Source organism: Thalassophryne amazonica, chromosome 8 (genome assembly GCF_902500255.1).
Source record: "Thalassophryne amazonica chromosome 8, fThaAma1.1, whole genome shotgun sequence".
Taxonomy (NCBI): Eukaryota; Metazoa; Chordata; class Actinopteri; order Batrachoidiformes; family Batrachoididae; genus Thalassophryne; species Thalassophryne amazonica.
The window spans coordinates 14,138,430-14,165,640 of record NC_047110.1 but is presented as its reverse complement, the minus strand read 5'-3'; the positions used below and the strand labels follow the sequence as shown (position 1 = coordinate 14,165,640).

General features: G+C 41.0%; 1 protein-coding gene across 1 annotated transcript; it reads right to left on the bottom strand.

The window, feature by feature from the left end:
• Positions 1–456: 456 nt before the first annotated feature.
• Positions 457–26,039, bottom strand: LOC117515429 (apoptosis facilitator Bcl-2-like protein 14). The gene is made up of 5 exons (XM_034175995.1): positions 26,030–26,039; positions 25,836–25,937; positions 18,504–18,562; positions 10,947–11,189; positions 457–558 (listed from the first exon to the last, which is right to left on the bottom strand). The coding sequence occupies exons 1-5, from the start codon at positions 26,037–26,039 to the stop codon at positions 526–528; spliced, it is 447 nt and encodes a 148-aa protein (XP_034031886.1). The 3' UTR covers positions 457–525.
• Positions 26,040–27,211: the final 1,172 nt, after the last annotated feature.

Below are 27,211 nucleotides of genomic sequence, written 5' to 3'. Positions count from 1 at the left end.
ACAAATCAACACCAACCTTAACAACACTGAAGAAGTGCAATAATTTAGTTGGCTACAGAGCAAGATGACAGACTAATTGAGAAGTCGACATTCAAAATAGGACCTCTAAGGCTAAAGGAGTGTTTGAAGCTGTGATGTGTGGAAATCACATACAATCAGGTACATAGCAACAGAAAGGACATGACTAAACAGAGGGGAGGAGCCCAGGGCGTGTCCAAGTGCTGGAAAAATGTAAAGAGTAGCGTGGATGAAACCACACAGATGAAATGTTCAGGAAATGAATGTTACATTTGCATAATGGCCTTATGAGGACCACAGTATCCCGTTAATGTCCAAACTAATGTTTAATGACCTTAAAAGTTTTGTGCCACTTTGAGTCAAACATTGTTCCTGAAGACAAAACTGCATGTGCTGAATGAAAAAAGCCAAAAAATGAAATAAAGACAGACAGAATACCTTGAACAGTTACGGCATCGCATCTTCCCAGTGACGACTTTTAGGAGTCATGGTTTTGATCATGGGGGTTTAGTCGACAGCGTCACTGTCAAACGCTTTTTCCTGGACAGGACAAAGAAAGGGGCACTTAGAATCATTCAAAACTATCTTTTCGCAGAGTAAGGACACATTGGGCCCCATCTTCCACCTGGCACAAAATTTTCAGCTGATCATCACAAAACATGTTTTAGCTCACAAGCTGACAAACAGGTGCTGTGTCTCACCCCAAACAGCGTGAAGAGAGACCAGTCTCAGACTAGCCCACCATAAAGCTGCAGGACCAGGCAAAAAAACAGAATGCGTACTTTGGGACTGTGCAGAGCGGCTGATACATTTCATCACAGACATCGTTAACAGCTCCACACCAGCCTGATACGAATATTTTTGCCCCCCCGCCCTCAGTCCAACACAGACGTCTTGTGCTTCCAACCTGACTGGAATTTATTCAAATATTGTAATTTTTTACAAAACTACAGCTTCTTATTGAACAAAATTAATAAAGTGACAACCTTCACACTGGAATTACTAAAAGTGACATGCATCACGTTTCTACAGCATCCTGAGGTAAAGCACTTCAGCATTTTGTTCCTGAAATACCTCCTCTTTCAATCACTTGATCTGATCTACCATACGAGGTCTGTTAGAAAAGTATCCAACCTTATTTTTTTCAAAAACCATATGGATTTGAATCACGTGTGATTACATCAGACATGCTTGAACCCTCGTGGGCATGTGAGAGTTTTTTCACGCCTGTCGGTTACATCATTCGCCTGTGGGCAGGCTTTGAGTGAGGAGTCGCCCACCCTCTCGTCGATTTTTCATTGTTTAGGAATGGCTCAGAGACTGCTGCTTTGTTTGATCAAAATTTTTTCAAAACTGTAAGGCACAACTGAGTGGACACCATTCGATAAATTCAGCTGGTTTTCGGTAAAAATTTTAACGGCTGATGAGAGATTTTGGTCTGGTAGTGTCGCTTTAAGGACGGCCCACGGCGCCTGACGGCGATCTGCGCTTCGAGGCGGCAGCGTCTCGCCGTTTCAAGTTGAAAACTTCCACATTTCAGGCTCTGTTGACCCAGGAAGTCGTCAGAGAACAGAGAACTTTCAGAAGAAGTCGGCATGAGGAGTTTATTCGGACATTCCATTGTTAACGGACATTTTGTAATGAAAGAACGTGCGGGCAGAGTCGCATGTCTGGCCGGACCTGACCGCGGGGGGTCGCGACAGGAAAAACACGACTCGGCGAATTTGCGCGCACGTCTTTCATTACAAAATGTCCTTAAACAGTGGAATGTCCGCATAAAGTCCTCATGCCAGCCTCTTCTGAATCTTCTCTGTTCTCTCACGACATCCTGGGTGAATTAAGCCTTAAATTAGGATGTTTTCAGCTTGAAACAGGCCGACGATGGCGCCTGGAAGCGCTGCGCGACGTCCCGCTCCGTGGGAAGTCCTTACAGCGACAGAAGCACCCCATAATCTCTCATTAGCCGTTAAACTTTTCACCGAAAACCAGCTAAATTTCTCGAATAGTGTCCACTCGGATATTCCTCACCGGTCCAGAAAAAATTTTGATAAAGCAACGCGCGCCGTCTCAAGCAGCGTGTGAAACAAAGGAATTCAGCCAAGAGGGTGGGACCACATCTCACTCAAGGCTTGCCCACAGGGAAATGACGTCACCGACACGCGTGAAAAAACTCACGCATGTGCACGAGGGTTCAAGCATGATTGGTTTAATCGCACGTCATTCAAATCCATATAGTTAAAAAAAATAAAATAAAAGTGTCGGTTTCTTATCTAATACATCTCGTGTTTACTCCATTAACCGCCCCAGGGGCCTGCAATTTTCGTGAAGTGGGCATTTACTGACTATTCTTTACGTGCGCGTGCATGCTGTACACAGTACAGCCTTACAGTATGTACGAACATACTGCATGCAAGAAAAGGAGCACAGACTCGAAACATATTTTTCTGGATTTGCCCTGTTGAGGTTTCAAATTCCGCAAACTCTCGCAAAACCTCAAAGAGGTCGCTGCACTGCGAGATGTCAGTAACATTGAGAAATGCATTGAGACACTCTGATCAGGCTGCACTTTAAACGCTGCACACGGACAACAGCATTAACATCGCAACATAAAACTCTTTGTATATTGTGGCTAAAACACTCGTGAATATATTCTCTGGGTTTTTAGACATTGTTACTGCAATTGTTTTATGTAAACATGCCAGAAGCTCAGGTTGTTCCTCCATTATTTTCAATGGGATTTGCTGTAAGCTGCGATCGCTTCCTGTTCATGTCATTCTGGGGGAAAGTGAAGTTTGCTCTTTAATGCCCTGATTATTGTCCTTTACAGCACTGTTTTTCCAGTTTATTCCAGAGTAATATATATAAAATGTCTGAAATTCGGCTTGCGTTTATTAAATTCCATGCAGGTTAAACATAGCAGACACGGATTACTTGGAGTACTTTCCCATTTTCCCCAGTGTATTTTCCAAATACAACCAATCAACCCTATCAAACACTTTCTCAGCATCTAAGCTGAGAAGAAATGATGAGTCCTGTTTCTGTTTTGCTGCGGACATAATGTTTAGTGTTCGTCTTATATGTTTATTCCCAAGCGACCAGGTATAAACCCTGTTTGATCAGACTTAATTATATTGTTTATGCACTTTTGAATTCTTTAAGCCAGTATTGTTAAAATTTTTACATCACAGCACAACAGACTGATCGGTCTGTATGAGGAACAGACTGAGGGGTCCTTTCCCTCCTTGGGGATTACCAATATTATTGCCCGAGACCAAGATTTTGGTGGGTCTTTTTTGCCAAGGCATAATTATATACCCTTTATAAAAGGGATGTAACTTCATCCAAAAAATGCTTACAAAATTCCCCCGGATAACCATCCATGTCTGGTGACTTATTATTTTTCAAACTTTTTATTGTATCCTCTATTTCCCTCTTTGTAATTGGATCTCTCATGGCTTTGGCTTCATCATCTGTCAGTAACTTAATTTTTCCTAGTAGGTTTTCAATTTTCTCTGCTTTGCTGTCTATTTCTTGTGAATCATGTAGTGCCTCATAATAAACTGAATGCTTTGGCTATGTCTTTAGGGCGCGATAGTACTTTTTTCTTGAAGATGGGTTTACTATCCTAGCCACTGTCCGGTTTGCTTGCGCTTTGTGTAACTGAAAGGCCAGTAGCCTACTGGTCCTATTTCCAGACTCATAGTATCTTTGATTGGCAAAACGCAAGGCCCCCCCAGCTTTCTATGTCAATAAGTCGTTAAGCGCCTGTCTCTAAGGTTAGAGATTTTAAAATATTTTCATTGTTTGTCTTTTTGTGCTTTTTCTCTAAATCAATTATAGAGTCTTCTAATCTTTTTTGTTCTTTATCTGTCTTTCCTTATTTTAGATGAAAGTGCAATCAGTTTTTCCCTGAACACCACTTTTGCAGCTTCCCATAAAGTGGAAACTGAAACTTCTCCATTGTCATTATATTCCATATAATCCCTCCATTCCTGCTTTATATTCTGAACTACTTCCAGATCATTCAACCTCCAGGGTTAACTTCCTTTTTCATTCTCTAACCTTACTGACATCACAATTGGAGCATGGTCTGATATCGATGTGGGATCTATGTGACAATCCACAACACTCTAGGCATCTTTTTCAATACACAAAACAAATCAGTTCTGGAGAAGCAAGGTTGGGTAGGATTACTTTGAAACTCAAAAATATAAACGCAACACTTTTGGTTTTGCTCCCATTTTGTATGAGATGAACTCAAAGATCTAAAACTTTTTCCACATACACAATATCACCATTTCCCTCAAATATTGTTCACAAACCAGTCTAAATCTGTGATAGTGAGCACTTCTCCTTTGCTGAGATAATCCATCCCACCTCACAGGTGTGCCATATCAAGATGCTGATTAGACACCATGATTAGTGCACAGGTGTGCCTTAGACTGCCCACAATAAAAGGCCACTCTGAAAGGTGCAGTTTTGTTTTATTGGGGGGGGATACCAGTCAGTATCTGGTGTGACCACCATTTGCCTCATGCAGTGCAACACATCTCCTTCGCATAGAGTTGATCAGGTTGTCAATTGTGGCCTGTGGAATGTTGGTCCACTCCTCTTCAATGGCTGTGCGACGTTGCTGGATATTGGCAGGAACTGGTACACGCTGTCATACGCCGGTCCAGAGCATCACAAACATGCTCAATGGGTGACATGTCCGGTGAGTATGCCGGCCATGCAAGAACTGGGACATTTTCAGCTTCCAAGAATTGTATACAGATCCTTGCAACATGGGGCCGTGCATTATCCTGCTGCAACATGAGGTGATGTTCTTGGATGTATGGCACAACAATGGGCCTCAGGATCTCGTCACGGTATCTCTGTGCATTCAAAATGCCATCAATAAAATGCACCTGTGTTCTTCGTCCATAACAGATGCCTGCCCATACCATAACCTCACCGCCACCATGGGCCACTCGATCCACAACACTGACATCAGAAAACCATTCACCCACACGACGCCACACACGCTGTCTGCCATCTGCCCTGGACAGTGTGAACCGGGATTCATCCGTGAAGAGAACACCTCTCCAACGTGCCAAACACCAGCGAATGTGAGCATTTGCCCACTCAAGTCGGTTACGACGACCAACTGGAGTCAGGTCGAGACCCCGATGAGGACGACGAACATGCAGATGAGCTTCCCTGAGACGGTTTCTGACAGATTGTGCAGAAATTCTTTGGTTATGCAAACCGATTGTTTCAGCAGCTGTCCGAGTGGCTGGTCTCAGACGATCTTGGAGGTGAACATGCTGATGTGGAGATCCTGGGCTGGTGTGGTTACACGTGGTCTGCGGTTGTGAGGCTGGTTGGATGTACTGCCAAATTCTCTGAAACGCCTTTGGAGACAGCTTATGGTAGAGAAATGAACATTCAATACACGAGCAACAGCTCTGGTTGACATTCCTGCTGTCAGCATGCCAATTGCACGCTCCCTCAAATCTTGCGACATCTGTGGCATTGTGCTGTGTGATAAAACTGCACCTTTCAGAGTGGCCTTTTATTGTGGACAGTCTAAGGCACACCTGTGCACTAATCATGGTGTCTAATCAGCATCTTGATATGGCACACCTGTGAGGTGGGATGGATTATCTCAGCAAAGGAGAAGTGCTCACTATCACAGATTTAGACTGGTTTGTGAACAATATTTGCGGGAAATGGTGATATTGTGTATGTGGAAAAAGTTTTAGATCTTTGAGTTCATCTCATACAAAATGGGAGCAAAACCAAAAGTGTTGCGTTTATATTTTTGTTGAGTATATGTATGTACATACATTTGGATTACTTGTAATCTGATTACTTTTGGATTACATTTCAAAGTAATCCTACCTAACCTTGTGAAGAAGCTATTAAGACCTTTGAAGAAAAAAGTGTAGTGTCTCTCCTTTGGGCGTTTTTGCCGCCATACGTCTACTAAACTTAAATCTTCCACCATATTGCGCAAAACTTTTGTTTTCCTCAATGTATGCCCCTGCTTGAACGGTTATTTGTCTAACTTATGATTTGGTAGACAGTTAAGAATCCCCACTATCAAGAATCCCTCCCCACGCTTAGTTAAAATTGTTGAAATTTCTTTAAAGAATCCTGAGTCATCCTCATTCGGTGCATAGAAATTTTAAATTGTTATTCTGATTTCCCCAGTTGTCCCCACAACCATAATATGACAGCTATTTTTTATTTTCATATGTTCTATCAAACGTAAGCCCCAAAGTCTTGTGGCACAGAATAGCCACCCCTCTTTTGCTACCCTTTTCACAAGTGGAACTAAATACTTTGCCGACCCAGTGCTTCTTAAGTTTCCTGTGTTCCTTGTCATTGAATTGGGTCTCCTGAAGAAAAGCAATTGAGCAATTCAACCTCTTCAACTGTGATATATATTTTTTCTTTTTATAGGATGGTTGACCCCATTTATAGCTAATAATAATTTATACTGTCAATAGCTGGTATTTATACCAACAGTAAGAAAACCAACATTATCTTTTGCTAAGAGCTGCTGAACCTTAATAACCAACAAAAATCCACACCATAAAAACTCGACAGACTTCCAAAAATCCAGTAGGTAGCTCTTGAAAACAGAACAAATAAACAATAACTATAAGGGCTTCCCACTCCCGGTGACTCTTGGGCAGAGAGTGTAGCTCTCTGGGCTAAATTGCACTAAGTGCAGTAGCGATGATAATCCAGGAAATCCCCAGCTTGTAATCATGTTGCATTAAAAGTCAAGTGCTTATCAAAATAAATGGAATTCTTTCCCCTCACCCCTGTAAAGACCCCATCCACAAAATATGATATAGTTATAAAATATTAGCCAAAAACAAATCTGTCACTTTCATTTACCCAATAAATGAGATATCAAATTGTTACATTCAGTCCCTGCAAATGTCCACATTTATTCCTATTACAACCCCTGGCAAAAATTATGGAATCACCGGCCAAAAGAAACAAAAGAACGCTCCAACACATCACTAGTATTTTGTTGCATCACCTCTGGCTTTTATAACAGCTTACAGTCTCTGAGGCATGGACTTAATGAGTGACAAACAGTACTCTTCATCAATCTGGCTCCAACTTTCTCTGATTGCTGTTGCCAGATCAGCTTTGCAGGTTGGAGCCTTGTCATGGACCATTTTCTTCAACTTCCACCAAAGATTTTCAATTGGATTAAGATCCGGACTATTTACAGGCCATGACACTGACCCTATGTGTCTTTTTGCAAGGAATGTTTTCACAGTTTTTGTTCTATGGCAAGATGCATTATCATCTTGAAAAATGATTTCATCATCCCCAAACATCCTTTCAATTGATGGGATAAGAAAAGTGTCCAAAATATCAACATAAACTCATGCATTTATTGATGATGTAGCCATCTCCCCAGTGCCTTTACCTGACATGCAGCCCCATATCATCAATGACTGTGGAAATTTACATGTTCTCTTCAGGCAGTCATCTTTATAAATTTCATTGGAACGGCACCAAACAAAAGTTCCAGCATCATCACCTTGCCCAATGCAGATTCGAGATTCATCACTGAATATGACTTTCATCCAGTCATCCACAGTCCACGATTGCTTTTCCTTAGCCCATTGTAACCTTGTTTTTTTCTGTTTAGGTGTTAATGATGGCTTTCTTTTAGCTTTTCTGTATGTAAATCCCATTTCCTTTAGGCGGTTTCTTACAGTTCGGTCAGACATTGACTCCGGTTTCCTCCCATTTGTTCCTCATTTGTTTTGATGTGCATTTTTGATTTTTGAGACATACTGCTTTAAGTTTTCTGTCTTGATGCGTTGATGTCTTCCTTGGTCTACCAGTATGTTTGCCTTTAACAACCTTCCCATGTTGTTTGTATTTGGTCCAGAGTTTATACACAGCTGACTGCGAACAACCAACATCTTTTGCAACATTGCGTGATGATTTACCCTCTTTTAAGAGTTTGATAATCCTTTCCTTTGTTTCAATTGACATCTCTCGTGTTGGAGCCATGATTCATGTCAGTCCACTTGGTGCAACAGCTGTCCAAGGTGTGATCACTCCTTTTTAGATGCAGACTAACGAGCAGATCTGATTTGATGCAGTTGTTAGTTTTGGGGATGAAAATGTACAGGGTGATTCCATAATTTATTCCTCAGAATTGAGTGAGTCCATATTTTTTCCCTCTGCTTGGTCTAACAAAGTAACCGTTACTGACTGCCACAATTTTTTTTCTTGATTTCTTATAGTGTTTCTTAAAGCCAGAAAGTTGCCATTTGAAATGACTTTAGTTTTGTGTCATGTCTGTTATCTGCTTTTTTTCTACAAAATTAAACAACTGAATGAACATCCTCCGAGGCCGGTGATTCCATAATTATTGCCAGGGGTTGTAGAGTCTCATCTTCTTTACTCACAACCAGTGAGCCTTGAATCTTCTTTGTCATCGCGGATTAAGGACCATATTTCTGCTGAGATTTACTGTTGGTTCTTTCTCTACTTGCTCCAAGTTGTCCACCCATCTCAAACCAGCTCCCTCTCCAGTACATCCCGCTCCTCCATCACTGCCTCCACGTCCAGCTCTCTCAGAGTTGACTGTGCCTCCAGTAGTGAGGGGAACTGTTTGATGCCAGAGTCCAAAAAAAAGTCTCAGATGGGTTGGGTAGGGTGACTGGGCTTTGACATTCTTTTCTTTCAGTTTTTTTATTGCCTCTCGAACCTTTTTCCTCTTCCTCTGCACCTCAGTGGAGTAATCTTGATCAAAGTATACCTTATGTCCCTGGAACTCAGCGTACCGTTGCTTCCACGCCTGCTGCAGTACTGCCAGTGTCACTTTAACCCCCTACCACCCGCCTCATTTTGGCTTGTCAGTATCTCAAATAAAAAGTGAAATTTCCCATTGATGGGACATACAGGCTTAGAAGGGGTTAAAATCCAGAAAATGAACTATGATTGACCGTGGGGCCACAGTAGCATCTTTTGGGTTTGGGCCCAGGGCTCTGTGTGCTCTTTCCAGTTTAATATCCATTCCTTCTTGTAACTCCAGCGAGTTATACAATAAGTCAGTTACCATCTCCATCATGTCATCTTTCTCAGCCCCTTCTGGTATACTGTAGAGCCTTACATTTTTGTGACGGAGTCTGTTTTCCATGTCATCACATTTAACAGCGATGTTAGCATCCTGTTTTAGCAGCTCAGTACCTTCTCATACTGCGTGAATCTGTCCTCAACAGCACCCACTCTTTCCTCCGTGTCACCCAGTCTCTTATCAAGCTCCTCGGTTTGTTGTTTTAACTCATCCATAGTGGATTTCAGCTTTGAAAGAGAAGTCTTTAAGTCACCAAAAGAGTCTATTTTCCTGTCGGAGCCTGTGAAGCTCTGATAGCATCTCCGGCTCAGCGTTAGCCTCCCCAGTGTTTATATATATATAATTTTATTGAACTTTTTAACAAACATTTTGTTTACAGCTGGTGAAATCTTTTTTTCCCTCCAGAAACCAGTATCTTTCAACTGAACTTGACATTCAGAAAGTACAAATAGGAAATTTTCCTCTGTCATTTACCTAAAATCAAACATAAACTGACCATCTTTTCATGTACACAGATAAAATTAGATTCAATGCATGATGGTTATTTCTATTCTACCAATGCAGAGTTTTAATGTTACCAGTGTAAAAAAAACAACAAAAAGAAAAAAACCCAAAACAAAACTGTAAAATAAAGTAAAAAGGAACAAACTTTCTCCCCAGTGTTTTTCAATGGTTTGGCTTCGGCCAGCGTTAACTGTTTGGGGCCCACTTTATCGTCTTCATTTTTTCCTCCTCTCGTGTATTTCACTTTTTTTTTTTTGAGTCAAACTCATTACTGCAGTTATGTTGTCTTGTAGTCTTGTGTTCATTTATCTGTTTGTAACTTTTAATCGGCTATTTTAATGGGTCAGTCAGAGCTGAGAAATTTGCTGCCCGCCTTGGCCATGACGTAAGCAGAAGTTCCTAAATAATCAGTTTAACTGCCAGTTTTCTTCAGGCAAGTCAGGGGATGGATACATGAACATTTCCAAATCACTGAATATGTCTTGAACTTTAGTTACATCGGTTTTGAAGAAATACAAAACAGTATGGCACTCTATGGTAAATCTGCGTGGAGTAGACAGTTCTCAAAAACTGTGTTGTCACTCAGCGTGGACGGTTTGGCTATGACTGTGCAAGAAGGAGAAGAGTGAGGAAAGCCACCAAGACACCCAGACAACCCAGAAGAAGTTATAGGTTTCTGTGGCTGTGATTGAAGAAATTGTGCATAGTGCGTTTTGCATTTTGTATCTGCAGTTATAGAGGTTCATGATGAAGTGGTATAGAGGAGTGTTTTCTTTCACCAAAATATTAAATCTAGGCGTGCATTTCAGATGTACCTTCTGGCAAATTGTAACTGAAATTTCAGGTCTTATTTTTAATTAAAAAAAATATTTTTAATAAAAAGCTGTATAACTGGGGATACAGCTATACCAAAGGGGCTCATTACTTATGCAACCCATCAACTTGGGTTTTATATTTTTTTATTAATTTATATCAAGTTGTAGAGATTTACTTTCAGTTTGAGTTAATTTTAGAAATTTTTATATTGAGAAGCCTGATTTCCTTTTTATATTCGAAATGCCATAAACAAATTCAAATGTGTGAAATACCAAGGGGCTGAATACTTTTGCAAGCCACTGTAGAGTCCTGGGGAGTTTTAAAAACCTGTTTCCATCTGATTCAATTAAAATCTAATCACAGTCGTCTGTCCACATATGTACTGTTTATCTGTAACTACACCAAATTCAGTTATAAATACTTCTTATTTTAACAAGATCACATTCTGGATTGTCATCCTTTATTTAGCTCTGAGATTTCTCTTAAACCGGGAAACACTCACCCAGCCTCCGTGCTGCTGGACCCAGGCAGAGTGGTGCTGTCTGATGTAGCGGTCGCCAAAGCTGAGCACCCGCCTCCTGGGGACAACATGCACAGCAGACAATCTGCTGGTCACCTCAAAGGCCCAGGCAATCTTCTCTTGGGGTGTTTTGCAAACTAGACTTTGCATGCTGAAGGTAAACTTCTCAAACAGGCTGTAGTTTAAAGTGCTGAGTTGTCTCTTGAGAACGTCATTCTGCAAAATCTGAGGATTGAAGGGTCAGTGAGTTTCTGAGGAATAATGGGCAAGTTGCAGTTTCCTAACCTATCATTTATGACACAGTATTGGCCTTTTTATAGCTATCATCTGGAATTACTTCAACCTCTGGTGAGAAAAATAAATGCCTCCAGAGAGCACATCTGTGGCCTAAAACAGTTCACAAAGTGTACAGTGCATCCAGAAAGTATCCCCAGGGCTTCACTTTTTCCACATTTTATTATGTTACAGCATTGAGGCATTTCTGTTTAGTCTTAGGACTTCCGCTGAGCGGTGTTTTCAATATAGAATAATGGGAGATATTCCATGGGTAGAAACAAAAACCTTTTTGAAAAGCTCAAAGGAAATGACTCTGGCTCACCCACGGGTCATAACAGAGTGGGAAGATGACATGAAAAAGTGGCCCTGGATTATTTTTAACTACTTTGTGTTGTCACTCGGTGTGGACAGTTTGGCTATGAGGAACTACGAGCATCACACAGCAGCACCGCTGAAGCTTGTATAAAAGCACAATCAAGTTAAAATACAACCCGACAAGCAGTACCACCGCAATGCCAAGATTATGTAACGTTAATAAACGTATGGTGTTATTTCATGCAGTGCTTGGTTGTATCAAACGCCAGAAAATGAGTAAATTGGATAGCAGCTAATGCTACAAACACAGCTTACCCGCAATAGTTTCCTCTTCTTCCAGTTGTTGTGGCACCCAAGAACTGAACAATTAATGCTGCTCATGTTTGGACACTTCTAGCATACCGTGTTCCCATGCAGCTTATCATCAGACGCAGTGACAAACCATAAGTTGTTTGACAAAATGGAGCCACCCACCCTGATTTCCTGAATAAATTGAATAACATTAGAAAGTTGTTTTGTTTTTTAAATTTTTACAAATATATTAAAAAAAAAAAAAAAAAAAAAAAAAAAAAAAATCACGTACATAAGTATTCACACCCTTTGCTTAATAATTTGTTGCAATTACAGCCTCTAGTTTTCTTGAATATGATGCCACAAAACTTGGTGCACCTATCTTTGGGCAGTTTTGTCCATTCCGCTCTGCAGCACCTCTCAAGCTCAGGTTGGATGGGAGCGTCAGTGCACAGACATTTTCAGATCTCTCCAGAAATGTTCAATCAGATTCAGGTCTGGGCTCTGGTTGGGCCACTCAAGGACATTCACAGAGTTGTAGCCAATCTCTTGATATCTTTGTCTCATCAGACCAGAGCATTTTGTTTCTTATGGTCTGAGTCCTTCAGGTGAATTCTGGCAAACTCCAGGTGGGCTGCCATGTGCCTTTTATTAAGGAGTGGCTTCTTTCTGGACACTCTACCATACAGGCCTGATTGGTGGATTGCTGCACTGTCCTGAACTACTTCCATTTAAGGATGATGGAGGCCACTGTGATCATTGAGACCTTCAAAACAGCAGAGATGTTTCTGTAACCTTCCCCAGATTTGTGCCTTGAGACAATCCTGTCTTGGATGCCTACAGACAATTCTTGCTTGGTTTATGTTCTGACTTGCACTGTCAACTGTGGGACCTTATATGTACACAGGTGTGTGCCTTTCCAAACCATGTCTAATCAACTGAATTTACCCCAGGTGGACTCCAATTAAGCTGTAGAAGCATCTCAAGGATGATCAATGGAAGCAGGATGCACTTGAGCTCAATTAAGAGCTTCATGGCAAAGGCTGTGAATACTTACATCCATGTGATTTCTCATTTATTTTATTTTTTAATAAATTTGCAAAAATCTCAAAAACTTTTTTCACATCATCATTATGGGGTATTGTGTGTAGAAATACGAGGGGGAAAAAAGAATTTCATCCATTTTTGAATCAGGCTGTAAGATAAAATGTAAAAGTGTGAAGTGCTGTGAATACTTTCCAGATGCACTGTATCTTATTAAAATCTACACATCTATCATTTCTGCTTCATATCCTATTGAGTGGGCTGGAGTCTATCCCAGCATATTTTGGGTGAAAGGTAAAGTCCCCCCAAACATATTACTGTTAAAATTCATCATTAGAAACAATGCAAAGGACCTCATTTACAGATCAGCAATCAGAGATGTAGTGAATATTGTATGAGTGGATATGAGTGATTAATTCACAAAGCAATAATAGTGCCACATATGAGCTTTTTTAATCAAAAGTTAATTTGCAATATCGATGGTTACTCCTCAGTGTTTACTCCTTGTGTCTTCCTGAGGAGACACAAACATACCCAAGTCTGATGAGGTGGATTTTAAGCAAAGTTCTTTTCTCTCTGGGGTTTGGAGTTCTGTGCACGTTATTTTCACCGTGAATGGAGACATGCACGTTAGATTCTCACTCCTTACACTGTTGTCGACAAGGCAGTGGAGACATGGAATAGGTCCATAGGCATTGCACTATGATAGTACACCACTTCTTGGAACCTATATTGACAACGAGCACTAAAATGATGGTCACAATGATCAGATGAGGCAAATTGTGTGAGGTGCGTTTGAGCGTACACTGCTATTTAAGCAGCATGAAATAAAGGTGGAAAGCCAGAGGCTGTGGGCAAAAGGGCAGGATTTACCAAGATTTACTAATCCAAATCTTAATTTGAAGAATTCACAGTCTGGTGAAGCTGGGACTTTGAAGGTCGGAGCAGAGATAGAGAACAGAAACAGGAGGAGAGGAGAGGGGAGGAATGCGACCGTCCTTGGCGGAGTCCCAAGCTGTAAGGTTCAGCAGCAAGGTCACCTCTGTTCCCTTAACCAACATGCCCCTTGAAATCTGCTCCAATCATCACCCTTTCTTCCACTTCATCGAACTCGCGTCACCTTCCATCTCATAACCTACCTATGGGGCATATGCACTGATATTCATCATCACCCCTCCAATTTTTAGCTTTCCATTCATCACTGTGTCAGACACTCATTTCACCTCAAACACACTCAATATACGGTGCTCTTCTTACAGAATTACCAACACCATTTCTCCTTCCATCCACACCACACAACAGTTTGAACACACCTCTGATGCTCGTGGCCTTACTTCCATTCCACTTGGTCTCTTGTACACAGTGTGTCTGCCTTTCTCCTCTCTCATTATAACAGACAACTCTCTCCCTTCACTAGTCATACTGCCAATATTCTCAGTTCTACACTTCTAACTTGATTCCTCCCGAATTGCCTCTTGATCTTCTTCTTCGCCCAACAGTAGCACAGTTTCTGCTGGCAGACTGCTGGACAATAACACCAGTGGTGATCATTATTAACCCAAGCATTGACCAATCTGGTGCATGACAAGAAATGGCTCTGTGACCAATCAACTTCTTTTTCACCTTAGGAACAGAGAGCAGTCCTTTGTCTTGCAAGCACAGAGTGCAGGCCAGTATATACAGTTTATCTGGAAAGTATTCACACCGCTTCACTTTTTCCACATTTTATTATGTTACAGCCTTATTCCAAAATAATTTAAATAAAAAAAAAATTTCCTCAAAATTCTGCACACATTAACCCTTAATAATAATATGAAAAAAGGTTTTTCTGAGATTTTGTACATAAGTATTCACAGTCTTTGCCATGAAGCTCAAAACTGAGCTCAGGTGCCTCCTGTTTCCACTGATCATCCTTGAGATGTTTCTACAGCTTAATTGGAGTCCACCTGGGGTAAATTCAGTTGACTGAACATGATTTGGAAAGACACACACCTGTCTACATATAAGGTCCCACCGTTGACAGTGCATGTCACAGCACAGGCCAAGCATGAAGTCAAAGGGATTGTCTGTAGACCTCAGAGACAGGATCGTCTCAAGGCACCAATCTGGGGAAGGTTACAGAAACATTTCTGCTGCTTTGAAGGTCCTAATGAATACAGTGGCTCCATCATTCTCAAATGGAAGCAGTTCTGATCCACCCAAAACTCTTCCTAGAGCTGGCCGCCCGTCTAAACTGAGCGATTGGGGTAGAAAGGCCTTAGTCAGGGAGGTGACCAAGAACCTGACGGTCACTCTGTCAGAGCTCCAGCATTCCTCTGTGAAGAGAGAAGAACCTTCCAGAAGGACAATCATCTCGGCAGCAATCCATCAATCAGGCCTGTATGGTGGAGTGGCCAGACGGAAGACACTCCTTAGGAAAGAGGCACAAGGCAGCCCACCTGGAGTTTGCCAAAAGGCACCTGTAGGACTCTCAGACCATAAAAAACAAAATTCTCTGGTCTGATGAGGCAAATATTGATCTCTTTGGCGTGAATGACAGGTGTCATGTTTGGAGGAAACCAGGCACCATCCCTACAGTGAAGCATGGTGGTGGCAGCATCATGCTGTGGGGATGTCTTTCAGTAACAGGAACTGTGAGACTAGTTAGGATTAAGGGAATGATGAATGCAGCAATGTACAGAGACATCCTGGATGAAAACCTGCTCCAGAGTGCTCTTGACCCGAGACTGGGGCGATGGTTCATCTTTCAGTAGTAACTGACCCTAAGCACACATCCAAGATATCAAAGGAGTGGTTTCAGGACAACTCCGCAAATGTCCTCGAGTGGCCCAGCCAGAGCCCAGGCCTGAATCCAACTGAAAATCTTTGGAGAGATCTGAAAATGGCTGTGCAACTATGCTCCCCATCTAGCTTGATGGAGCTTGAGAGGTGCTACAAAGAGCAATGGGCAAAACTGGCCAAAGACAGGTGCACCAAGCTTGTGCCTCAAGAAGACTTGAGGCTGTAATTGCTGCCAAAGATGTATCAACAAAGGGTGTGAATACTTATGTACACATGATTTCTTTTTTTTATTATCTTTAATGCATTTGCAAAAAAAAAAAAAAATTCATATTGTCATTATGGAGTGTCGTGAGTACAATTTTGAGGGAATAAATGTATTAATTGACCCCATTTTTGAATAAGGCTGTAACATAAAATGTGGAAAAAGAGAAGTGCCATGAATACCTTTCAGATGCACTGTAATGTGTAAGTAGATCAGCCAAGTATGAGTGTGCTAAATCAAGCAAAACCTTATATGCTGAAAACAGGCCCTTTAATTCAGTTCTTGCATGAACAGGAGGACAGTGAACAGAAACAGAAACCAGGGTGATCTGGTCAAACTTCCTTGACAAAAAGAGTTGAATCCTGGCCATATTGCACAGATGGAGAAAAGTAGTCTTTATAGTTTCTCTGATATGTAGCTCAAAGGACAAAGTAGGATCAAAGATCACCCCTTGGTTCTTTACCTTAGTATTTGTTGCTGCAACCACTGAAACTCACCGATAGCCAATCAAACTGATGTCTGAGCAGTGGCGGCTGGTGAAATAAAGTCTTGCTGGGGCTGCTGTGCCAATAGATTTCCCTGCCTAGTCCAGTACAGGCATTTAAATGAACAGTCAGAAAATTACTACAATTCCACAATAATCATTTCATGTCCTTCTCAAAATCAGCAGTTTCACAGATAAAGTTAACCATTTACACCTATATTAGGCCCCGTTTATACTTTGGAAAGGAACAGTATCAAATACAACACTCAAGTTCTTGAGCAAGGAACATTTCACCATTTGACACCAATTACACCCACAGTACACCAAACTGTACTGCACTGCCATTATCTCCAGACAAACACATCCTGGGTTTCACAATGACACCCCCTTAACAAAATAGAAAATATCACCAAATTTAGACTTTCAAAATATGGAAAAATTCCTCACTTGACAAAATAACATTATGTACATACGACAATGTTGACACCACCTTCCGAGAGAGAGAGAGGAGAGAGAGAGAGAGAGAGAGAGAGAGAGAGAGAGAGAGAGAGAGAGAGAGAGAGAGAGAGAGAGAGAGAGAGAGAGAGACAGAGAAAACTGAGGTAATAATTTGCATGAACATGACTGAGTGGAATGGATTCAAAATAAAAAGGCTAGAATAAATAAAATTAAATAATTCGGCTAACTAATAACACCAAAACCTTTAAATTGGTTAAAATTAATTACCAGTGTAGAGGACAAGGCAAATTAAGGATACAAAACCGCTTAATTAAATGCTTTGCTAAACTTTAGTTCTATTTCATCCTTCCTGACTGCTAGAGGCTGTGCATAAAACACTGAATGCTCACCTTCGTGTAAATGCAGGTGTTCATTCAGTGCTTTATGCCCCGCCTCTGGCGCTCATCCAAGATTCATAGAACCGTAGTTACATGAATAACTTCCGTTAGTCTGACTATAAGCGTCTTACTCAGTAGTGGCTGAGTTAGAATTTCTTAAAAAAAAAAAACAACAAACAAACATGCAAATTGCTATTTTAGTTTTTTTTTCCCCTCAGAAAAAATCATTCGATTTAGACTGTGGAATACTCCAAAGAATATTTCACTTCTGTGGACTGATCCTCATTACATATAAACTGAAATCAAAATGCTAGCATGGCTGCAGCTTTGAACACTGTTACAAACAGCCTCAGTCTCCCCTAACTGTTCTAACTGGTCCGCTGTACCAATAAAGATCACAGCTTTGACCCCTAAAACAAGCAAACATCACTCATTCGTTTTATCTTAAATTTTCATCCTCATTTCCACACCAGGAGCAACATTCGGGAATAAATCCTAACAGCTCATCAGCTCACCTGAGCTGAAGTGAGATCCAAAGGAGTCAGTCCGCAACTGAAAACCACTGAGGACATAGCGGCCAGGAGGAGCATGCAGCAATCATAAAGTCCCAAAGTTCTTTAACTTACTCCAGCAAAACACACTGAGACAAAAAAATAAACATAACCCAAACGTCGGTGGGGTTTCTGTTTCCGCCAAAAACAACAGCACTTTGATAAATCCACGGGTGACCCAAGCCATTAAATTTGGAGATGCCAATTGGCCAAATATTTATTATTTTCTTTAGCAACAAACACAATTGGTCATTTTGCTGCAATTCAAATGCTGTGATTTGCAAAGAAAGCAAAAAGTGACCACAGCAGCATCCACTGAGGTTATTTTTCCAAATTTCTCATGCTAACTGGTGTCCCACATTTCACATTATTGTGACCTTGATGTTACATGTCACATCCCACTGTGTCACGCCAGCTGAGATGGGCACAGGTTTCCTCGAATATTAAATCCAACCAATTCTGTTTGCCAAACATACAATCTTTCCTTATAAGATTTGTTCTCTGATCATCCTCCTATGGCCTGTAATCTGTCATGAAACTAAATTTGTGCTTTGCTGTTTTGTTGGTATGAGCAGAAACTAAGATAAAAAAAAAAGAAACAAAAAGCTCAGATTACAGGGACACAAAAAACAACTAAAGTCCCACGAACAAATACTAGAGAGGACAACTCTTACTGGGACTGACAAATGACACACTCACCTTCTTATTCATTTCATCTCCAGATGATTTCAACAAATCCACCAGCAACTGAACGATTTCTGCACAAACAGAAGAGACAAAACAGCCCTGTACCATGACCTACACTGATCATTCCACACATCACATAAACAATGGTCACAAGATCCTACCTTAAACACGCTACAAAAATGTAAACACAACATATTTGTTTTCTTGAAGTAAAAGATCATAGACTTTTATGAACACAAAAAGCTTATTTCTCTCAATTTTTTCACAAATTTGTTAAAAAAAAATTTGTGTTAGTGAGCACTTCACATTTATCAGGTTAATCCATCCACCTGCTGGCTAAACAACATGATTATTATGTTCTGGACTGGACACAATGAGGTCTACTCTAAAATGTCCAGTTAATCTTGGGAAAAAAAACAAAGAAACCATCTTTAATAGGCACTGAACCACAGTGTGGTTAACAGATGATGTGGCTGTGAAGCATGCAGACCAAGCAAGGACTGGGATGCCTTCATCTTCAGGTAAATGTGCATAGATCCTTCCAGCATGGGACCGTGCATCATCATGCTGCTCGAAGAGGTGAAGGCAGCGGATGAATGGCCCGGCAAAGGGAATTAGGATCTCATAGTATCTCTGTGCATTCAAAGTGTCATCAACAAAATGCACCAGTGTTTCTCTCCACTTTATGCCCACCCAACCCAAATACTATAACTCCACCACTATAGGCCACTTTGTTCAGAAAGCAAATCAGTCACTCAAACAATGCCATATGCGGTGTAGGTCGACCGTCTTCCTGGCACTTTGCAAACTGATTGAAGGTGAGCATTTGCCAAATCAAAGCAGTTATGACAAGGAACTGCAGTCAGGTCAAGACCCCAGTGAGGACAACGAGCATTCAGATGTTGAAGAATAGAAATGCATTTTCTGCTACTATTTTCTGCTAATTCTTGTGCTTATCTTTCAGAAACAACCAGAATAAATCATCCGGTCTGTATGATCAAAATGTATATGTTTTTGGCCTGATTCTGTTATGCTGACATTTGAGTAACAGCGTGAAGTTTCTGCCATAATCCTAAAACTACTGTTTTATGATCATATTGTGTTCATGTATGCTTGCAGTGTCCAGCTGAACGTGTTTAGACTCACATTAGTACAACCCCTGGCAAAAATTATGGAATCACTGGCCTCGGAGGATGTTCATTCAGTTGTTTAATTTTGTAGAAAAAAAAGCAGATCACAGACATGACACAAAACTAAAGTCATTTCAAATGGCAACTTTCTGGCTTTAAGAAACACTATAAGAAATCAGGAAAAAAAAATTGTGGCAGTCAGTAACGGTTACTTTTTTAGACCAAGCAGAGGGAAAAAAATATGGACTCACTCAATTCTGAGGAAAAAAATTATGGAATCATGAAAAACAAAAGAACACTCCAACACATCACTAGTATTTTGTTGCACCACCTCTGGCTTTTATAACAGCTTGCAGTCTCTGAGGCATGGACTTAATGAGTGACAAACAGTACTCTTCATCAATCTGGCTCCAACTTTCTCTGATTGCTGTTGCCAGATCAGCTTTGCAGGTTGGAGCCTTGTCATGGACCATTTTCTTCAACTTCCACCAAAGATTTTCAATTGGATTAAGATCCGGACTATTTGCAGGCCATGACATTGACCCTATGTGTCTTTTTGCAAGGAATGTTTTCACAGTTTTTGCTCTATGGCAAGATGCATTATCATCTTGAAAAATGATTTCATGAAAAATGATTGATAAGAAAAGTGTCCAAAATATCAACGTAAACTTGTGCATTTATTGATCGCTTGCTTGCCTCTACTGGTGGTTGGCTCTCACTGCAGTATTGTATCACTTCCTGTTCCGGAGCACAGCGGTGTTTTGCTGTATCTGTTAGCTGTTTAATCTGCGCAGTTAGATTGATCTCATTACCTAGATAACGATTTGCTTCACAGTGTAATCTTCATGTGCCTTAACTAAAGCACTCCTTCTGCTGAATCACCTCTAAATTATTTACACATTATTCACTTTGTGTGTTTTTAGGAATCCGCTAGCTTAGCGCAGCTTCTAGCTCTTAGCCGGTTTAGCATGGCGGCTTCTCCTGTCTCTCCCACACTTTTCTGCTCTGGGTGTGAAATGTTTAGTTATTCCTCGGCCTCCTTTAGCAGTAATGGTACTTGGAATAAGTGTAGCTTATTCATAGCTTTGGAGGCCAGGCTGTGCGAATTGGAGACTCGGCTCCGCACCGTGGAAAATTCTACAGCTAGCCAGGCCCCTGTAGTCGGTGCGGACCAAGGTAGCTTAGCCGCCGTTAGTTTCCCTCTGGCAGATCCCAAGCAGCCGGGAAAGCAGGCCGACTGGGTGACTGTGAGGAGGAAGCATAGTTTTAAACAGAAGCCCCGTGTACACCGCCAACCCGTTCACATTTCTAACCGTTTTTCCCCACTCGGCGACACACCCGCCGAGGATCAAACTCTGGTTATTGGCAACTCTGTTTTGAGAAATGTGAAGTTAGCAACACCAGCAACCATAGTCAATTGTCTTCCGGGGGCCAGAGCAGGCGACATTGAAGGAAATTTGAAACTGCTGGCTAAGGCTAAGCGTAAATTTGGTAAGATTGTAATTCACGTCGGCAGTAATGACACCCGGTTACGCCAGTCGGAGGTCACTAAAATTAACATTAAATCGGTGTGTAACTTTGCAAAAACAATGTCGGACTCTGTAGTTTTCTCTGGGCCCCGCCCCAATCGGACCGGGAGTGACATGTTTAGCCGCATGTTCTCCTTGAATTGCTGGCTGTCTGAGTGGTGTCCAAAAAATGAGGTGGGCTTCATAGATAATTGGCAAAGCTTCTGGGGAAAACCTGGTCTTGTTAGGAGAGACGGCATCCATCCCACTTTGGATGGAGCAGCTCTCATTTCTAGAAATCTGGCCAATTTTCTTAAATCCTCCAAACCGTGACTATCCAGGGTTGGGACCAGGAAGCAGAGTTGTAGTCTTACACACCTCTCTGCAGCTTCTCTCCCCCTGCCATCCCCTCATTACCCCATCCCTGTAGAGACGGTGCCTGCTCCCAGACCACCAACAACCAGCAAAAATCTATTTAAGCATAAAAATTCAAAAAGAAAAAATAATATAGCACCTTCAACTGCACCACAGACTAAAATAGTTAAATGTGGTCTATTAAACATTAGGTCTCTCTCTTCTAAGTCCCTGTTAGTAAATGATATAATAATTGATCAACATATTGATTTATTCTGCCTTACAGAAACCTGCTTACAGCAGGATGAATATGTTAGTTTAAATGAGTCAACACCCCCGAGTCACACTAACTGCCAGAACGCTCGTAGCAAGGGCCGAGGCGGAGGATTAGCAACAATCTTCCATTCCAGCTTATTAATTAATCAAAAACCCAGACAGAGCTTTAATTCATTTGAAAGCTTGACTCTTAGTCTTGTCCATCCAAATTGGAAGTCCCAAAAACTAGTTTTATTTGTTCTTATCTATTGTCCTCCTGGTCGTTACTGTGAGTTTCTCTGTGAATTTTCAGACCTTTTGTCTGACTTAGTGCTTAGCTCAGATAAGATAATTATAGTGGGCAATTTTAACATCCACACAGATGCTGAGAATGACAGCCTCAACACTGCATTTAATCTATTATTAGACTCAATTGGCTTTGCTCAAAATGTAAATGAGTCCACCCACCACTTTAATCATATCTTACATCTTGTTCTGACTTATGGTATGGAAATTGAAGACTTAACAGTATTCCCTGAAAACTCCCTTCTGTCTGATCATTTCTTAATAACATTTACATTTACTCTGATGGACTACCCAGCAGTGGGGAATAAGTTTCATTACACTAGAAGTCTTTCAGAAAGCGCTGTAACTAGGTTTAAGGATATGATTCCTTCTTTATGTTCTCTAATGCCATATACCAACACAGTGCAGAGTAGCTACCTAAACTCTGTAAGGGAGATAGAGTATCTCGTCAATAGTTTTACATCCTCATTGAAGACAACTTTGGATGCTGTAGCTCCTCTGAAAAAGAGAGCTTTAAATCAGAAGTGCCTGACTCCGTGGTATAACTCACAAACTCGCAGCTTAAAGCAGATAACCCGTAAGTTGGAGAGGAAATGGCATCTCACTAATTTAGAAGATCTTCACTTAACCTGGAAAAAGAGTCTGTTGCTCTATAAAAAAAAGCCCTCCGTAAAGCTAGGACATCTTACTACTCATCACTAACTAGTAATGACTTCATGACTTTCTTTGCTAATAAAATTTTAACTATTAGAGAAAAAATTACTCATAACCATCCCAAAGACGTATCGTTATCTTTGGCTGCTTTCAGTGATGCCGGTATTTGGTTAGACTCTTTCTCTCAGATTGTTCTATCTGAGTTATTTTCATTAGTTACTTCATCTAAACCATCAACATGTCTATTAGACCCCATTCCTACCAGGCTGCTCAAGGAAGCCCTACCATTATTTAATGCTTCGATCTTAAATATGATCAATCTATCTTTATTAGTTGGCTATGTACCACAGGCTTTTAAGGTGGCAGTAATTAAACAATTACTTAAAAAGCCATCACCTGACCCAGATATCTTAGCTAATTATAGGCCAATCTCCAACCTTCCTTTTCTCTCAAAAATTCTTGAAAGGGTAGTTGTAAAACAGCTAACTGATCATCTGCAGAGGAATGGTCTATTTGAAGAGTTTCAGTCAGGTTTTAGAATTCATCATAGTACAAAAACAGCATTAGTGAAGGTTACAAATGATCTTCTTATGGCCTCAGACAGTGGACTCATCTCTGTGCTTGTCCTGTTAGACCTCAGTGCTGCTTTTGATACTGTTGACCATAAAATTTTATTACAGAGATTGGAGCATGCCATAGGTATTAAAGGCACTGCGCTGCGATGGTTTGAATCATATTTATCTAATAGATTACAATTTGTTCATGTAAATGGGGCATCTTCTTCACAGACTAAGGTTAATTATGGAGTTCCACGAGGTTCTGTGCTAGGACCAATTTTATTCACTTTATACATGCTTCCCTTAGGCAGTATTATTAGACGGCATTGCTTAAATTTTCATTGTTACGCAGATGATACCCAGCTTTATCTATCCATGAAGCCAGAGGACACACACCAATTAGCTAAACTGCAGGATTGTCTTACAGACATAAAGACATGGATGACCTCTAATTTCCTGCTTTTAAACTCAGATAAAACTGAAGTTATTGTACTTGGCCCCACAAATCTTAGAAACATGGTGTCTAACCAGATCCTTACTCTGGATGGCATTACCCTGACCTCTAGTAATACTGTGAGAAATCTTGGAGTCATTTTTGATCAGGATATGTCATTCAAAGTGCATATTAAACAAATATGTAGGACTGCTTTTTTGCATTTACGCAATATCTCTAAAATTAGAAAGGTCTTGTCTCAGAGTGATGCTGAAAAACTAATTCATGCATTTATTTCCTCTAGGCTGGACTATTGTAATTCATTATTATCAGGTTGTCCTAAAAGTTCCCTGAAAAGCCTTCAGTTAATTCAAAATGCTGCAGCTAGAGTACTAACGTGGACCAGAAGGAGAGAGCATATCTCACCCATATTGGCCTCTCTTCATTGACTTCCTGTTAATTCTAGAATAGAATTTAAAATTCTTCTTCTTACTTATAAGGTTTTGAATAATCAGGTCCCATCTTATCTTAGGGACCTCATAGTACCATATCACCCCAATAGAGCGCTTCGCTCTCAGACTGCAGGCTTACTTGTAGTTCCTAGGGTTTGTAAGAGTAGAATGGGAGGCAGAGCCTTCAGCTTTCAGGCTCCTCTCCTGTGGAACCAGTTCCCAATTCGGATCAGGGAGACAGACACTCTCTCTACTTTTAAGATTAAGCTTAAAACTTTCCTTTTTGAAAAAGCTTATAGTTAGGGCTGGATTAGGTGACCCTGAACCATCCCTTAGTTATGCTGCTATAGACTTAGACTGCTGGGGGGTTCCCATGATGCACTGAGTGTTTCTTTCTCTTTTTGCTCTGTATGCACCACTCTGCATTTAATCATTAGTGATTGATCTCTGCTCCCCTCCACAGCACGTCTTTTTCTTGGTTCTCTCCCTCAGCCCCAACCAGTCCCAGCAGAAGACTGCCCCTCCCTGAGCCTGGTTCTGCTGGAGGTTTCTTCCTGTTAAAAGGGAGTTTTTCCTTCCCACTGTCGCCAAGTGCTTTCTCACAGGGGGTCGTTTTGACCGTTGGGGTTTTTACGTAATTATTGTATGGCCTTGCCTTACAATATAAAGCGCCTTGGGGCAACTGTTTGTTGTGATTTGGCGCTATATAAAAAAAATTGATTGATTGATTGATTGATATTCTTCCGTTGTACAAACCAACTGCCACATCAGCTCTCTGTCTCAGTTGAAGAACTCAGATGTGGTACTTATGTGATATGGTTACACATGGTTTGCAGTAGTTAGGCTATGCACTGCCAAATTCTCAGAAACGGCACTGGAGGAAGCTCAAGGTCATGAAATGAACATTCAGTTTATGGGTAATAAGCTTTGGTGGTTGTTCCAGCAGTCAGTATCTCAACTGCACATTCCCTCATAAAAGTCAAACATCAGCCAGAGGATTTTGCATCCACGTGTGCACGGCAGACTTTTTTTTTCCCCCAGAAAATGTTCCGTCACTGCTCACGCTGTTAAAAACTCCTCAATAACCCCTTTCACATCAGAATCAGCAAAGATAAAGCCAATGTGACATCAAAAAACTACTCCTAACTGAGTCTGAGTGACAGCAAGTCTGTCGTGTTTCTGCAACGCATGAATTAGGGTTACTATTTGGCGCCCTGTGAGCCACAAAAGACCCTATCCCCTTTGTGTGGACATGCTTTACCAGGAGGTCTGAAAGAAAAAGTGGGTGCACATGCACCCTGAGATCTGTGAGTGATGACTAGAGGAATGCTGACAATAAATAACAAATTTTACTTCCTTCCAAATATGTTGTTTGCACTTACTCAATTACTGATGTGCTTTGGGAAGCTGAAACTGAGTGAGCCTAGTCTTTTGGTTGGGGAAATCAGGTTGGGGAAATTGACCGTTGGGGTTTTTCTGTAATTATTGTATGGCTTTTGCCTTACAATATAAAGCGCCTTGGGGCAACTGTTTGTTGTGATTTGGCGCTATATAAATAAAATTGATTTGATTTGGTATTCTTTAATACGAAATATACTTCTGTGGTCTTCTTCGAAAAGTAGTTGTCTTTTTTCCCCCACTACAAATGAGTCACAGATGTGTGCAGTTTTTTTTGTTGACAAAACACAAACTCACGATCTTGGCTGTCCAATCCGGTTTCTTCCAGGTCCACTTCAGGGATTATTGCTGAGTCCGCAATCTGTGCAAGACGGTCTTCCACTCCACTCTGTTCACTGGCTACAACCACAAAACAGAGACAAGGCGCAAACACAACTTCACTAAGTATGGAGACTTCCACTTAAAAAAAAAAAAAAAAATCACAGTCATACTCACCAGCATGCTTCCCCCCTCTGCCACAGACAACACATGACGCCACGTAAAGTTAAGACGGTTACCTGATCCACTGACACTATCCCCTGATATGAAAAACACCAGAAGTAGATTCACAGAATAGTCATAATCTTACACCGCAAAACTTTCCTGTGTATATCCTCAAAGCAGATATATTTTGAATAAATATCATTCTGTACTCACGTGTTGGGCCCTCATGTACTACCACAGCATCTGAGGGAATCTGATGTGACCTCTGCCATGACCTTTTGGAGCAGTATGCTAGGAGCAGTCGGAATTCCTGACTCTGGTCAACCATGCCCACATCCACCTCACTTGCCATTTCAAAAGCTGCAGCACTGGATGGAAAGAGACAAAATAACCCTGATGCTGCAGTTAATCCAAACTGGGCCCCGAGCTTTAGACTGACTGTCACATTGGCTGGGAGCAGCATTCCATCTGTACACAGCAGCAGGTCGGGAGGAGGTAGAGGTTATTTTTGTGCTTGGAATATAACAGCAATTGTAGAAGAAGCTATCCAAGGTGACAGAAGGTAGTTCTGGACCATTCCAGCCCACTTAACATGATCATAACTTTTTAAACAACTTTACATAGATCTCAGATGTCCCCAAAACATTGCTTGAAGATCCCAGACTTTATGGCATGCGCCTGTTTCAGCCCTGCTTAGAACAGGCCATCTTGGGGAGGGTCCACTAGTGCTCGGGTCCACTGGTCCTAACCACTTTATATTATTTGATGGTGTATATTACAACCCCAAACTGATTTTAAAGTTCACAAATAAATAAACAAACAACAAATAAATGCAATTTTTCAAATAGCTAAAAAACCAGATCCAGTTTTGTTCGATTTACAAAAATAAAACATATAAATCTGTTGACATACACCATTAATCACCTTTAATTGTACTGTTGTCTATAAATCTGTTGAATTGAAAATCGCCTAGTAATGGTAATTCACCATAATTGAATTTATTTTTTTTAAATTGTCACACTTTTATAACATTACTTACCTACTTTAATGCAACATATAGCCTACCATAAATGTAAAAACAACTTCAACATGCTCTTCTTAATAATGGGACTAGGACTAGTGGACCCTAGGACAAGTGGGAAGTTCCCAGCTGTCTTCTGTTCCAAGATTCACTTCCAACCTGGTTGTTT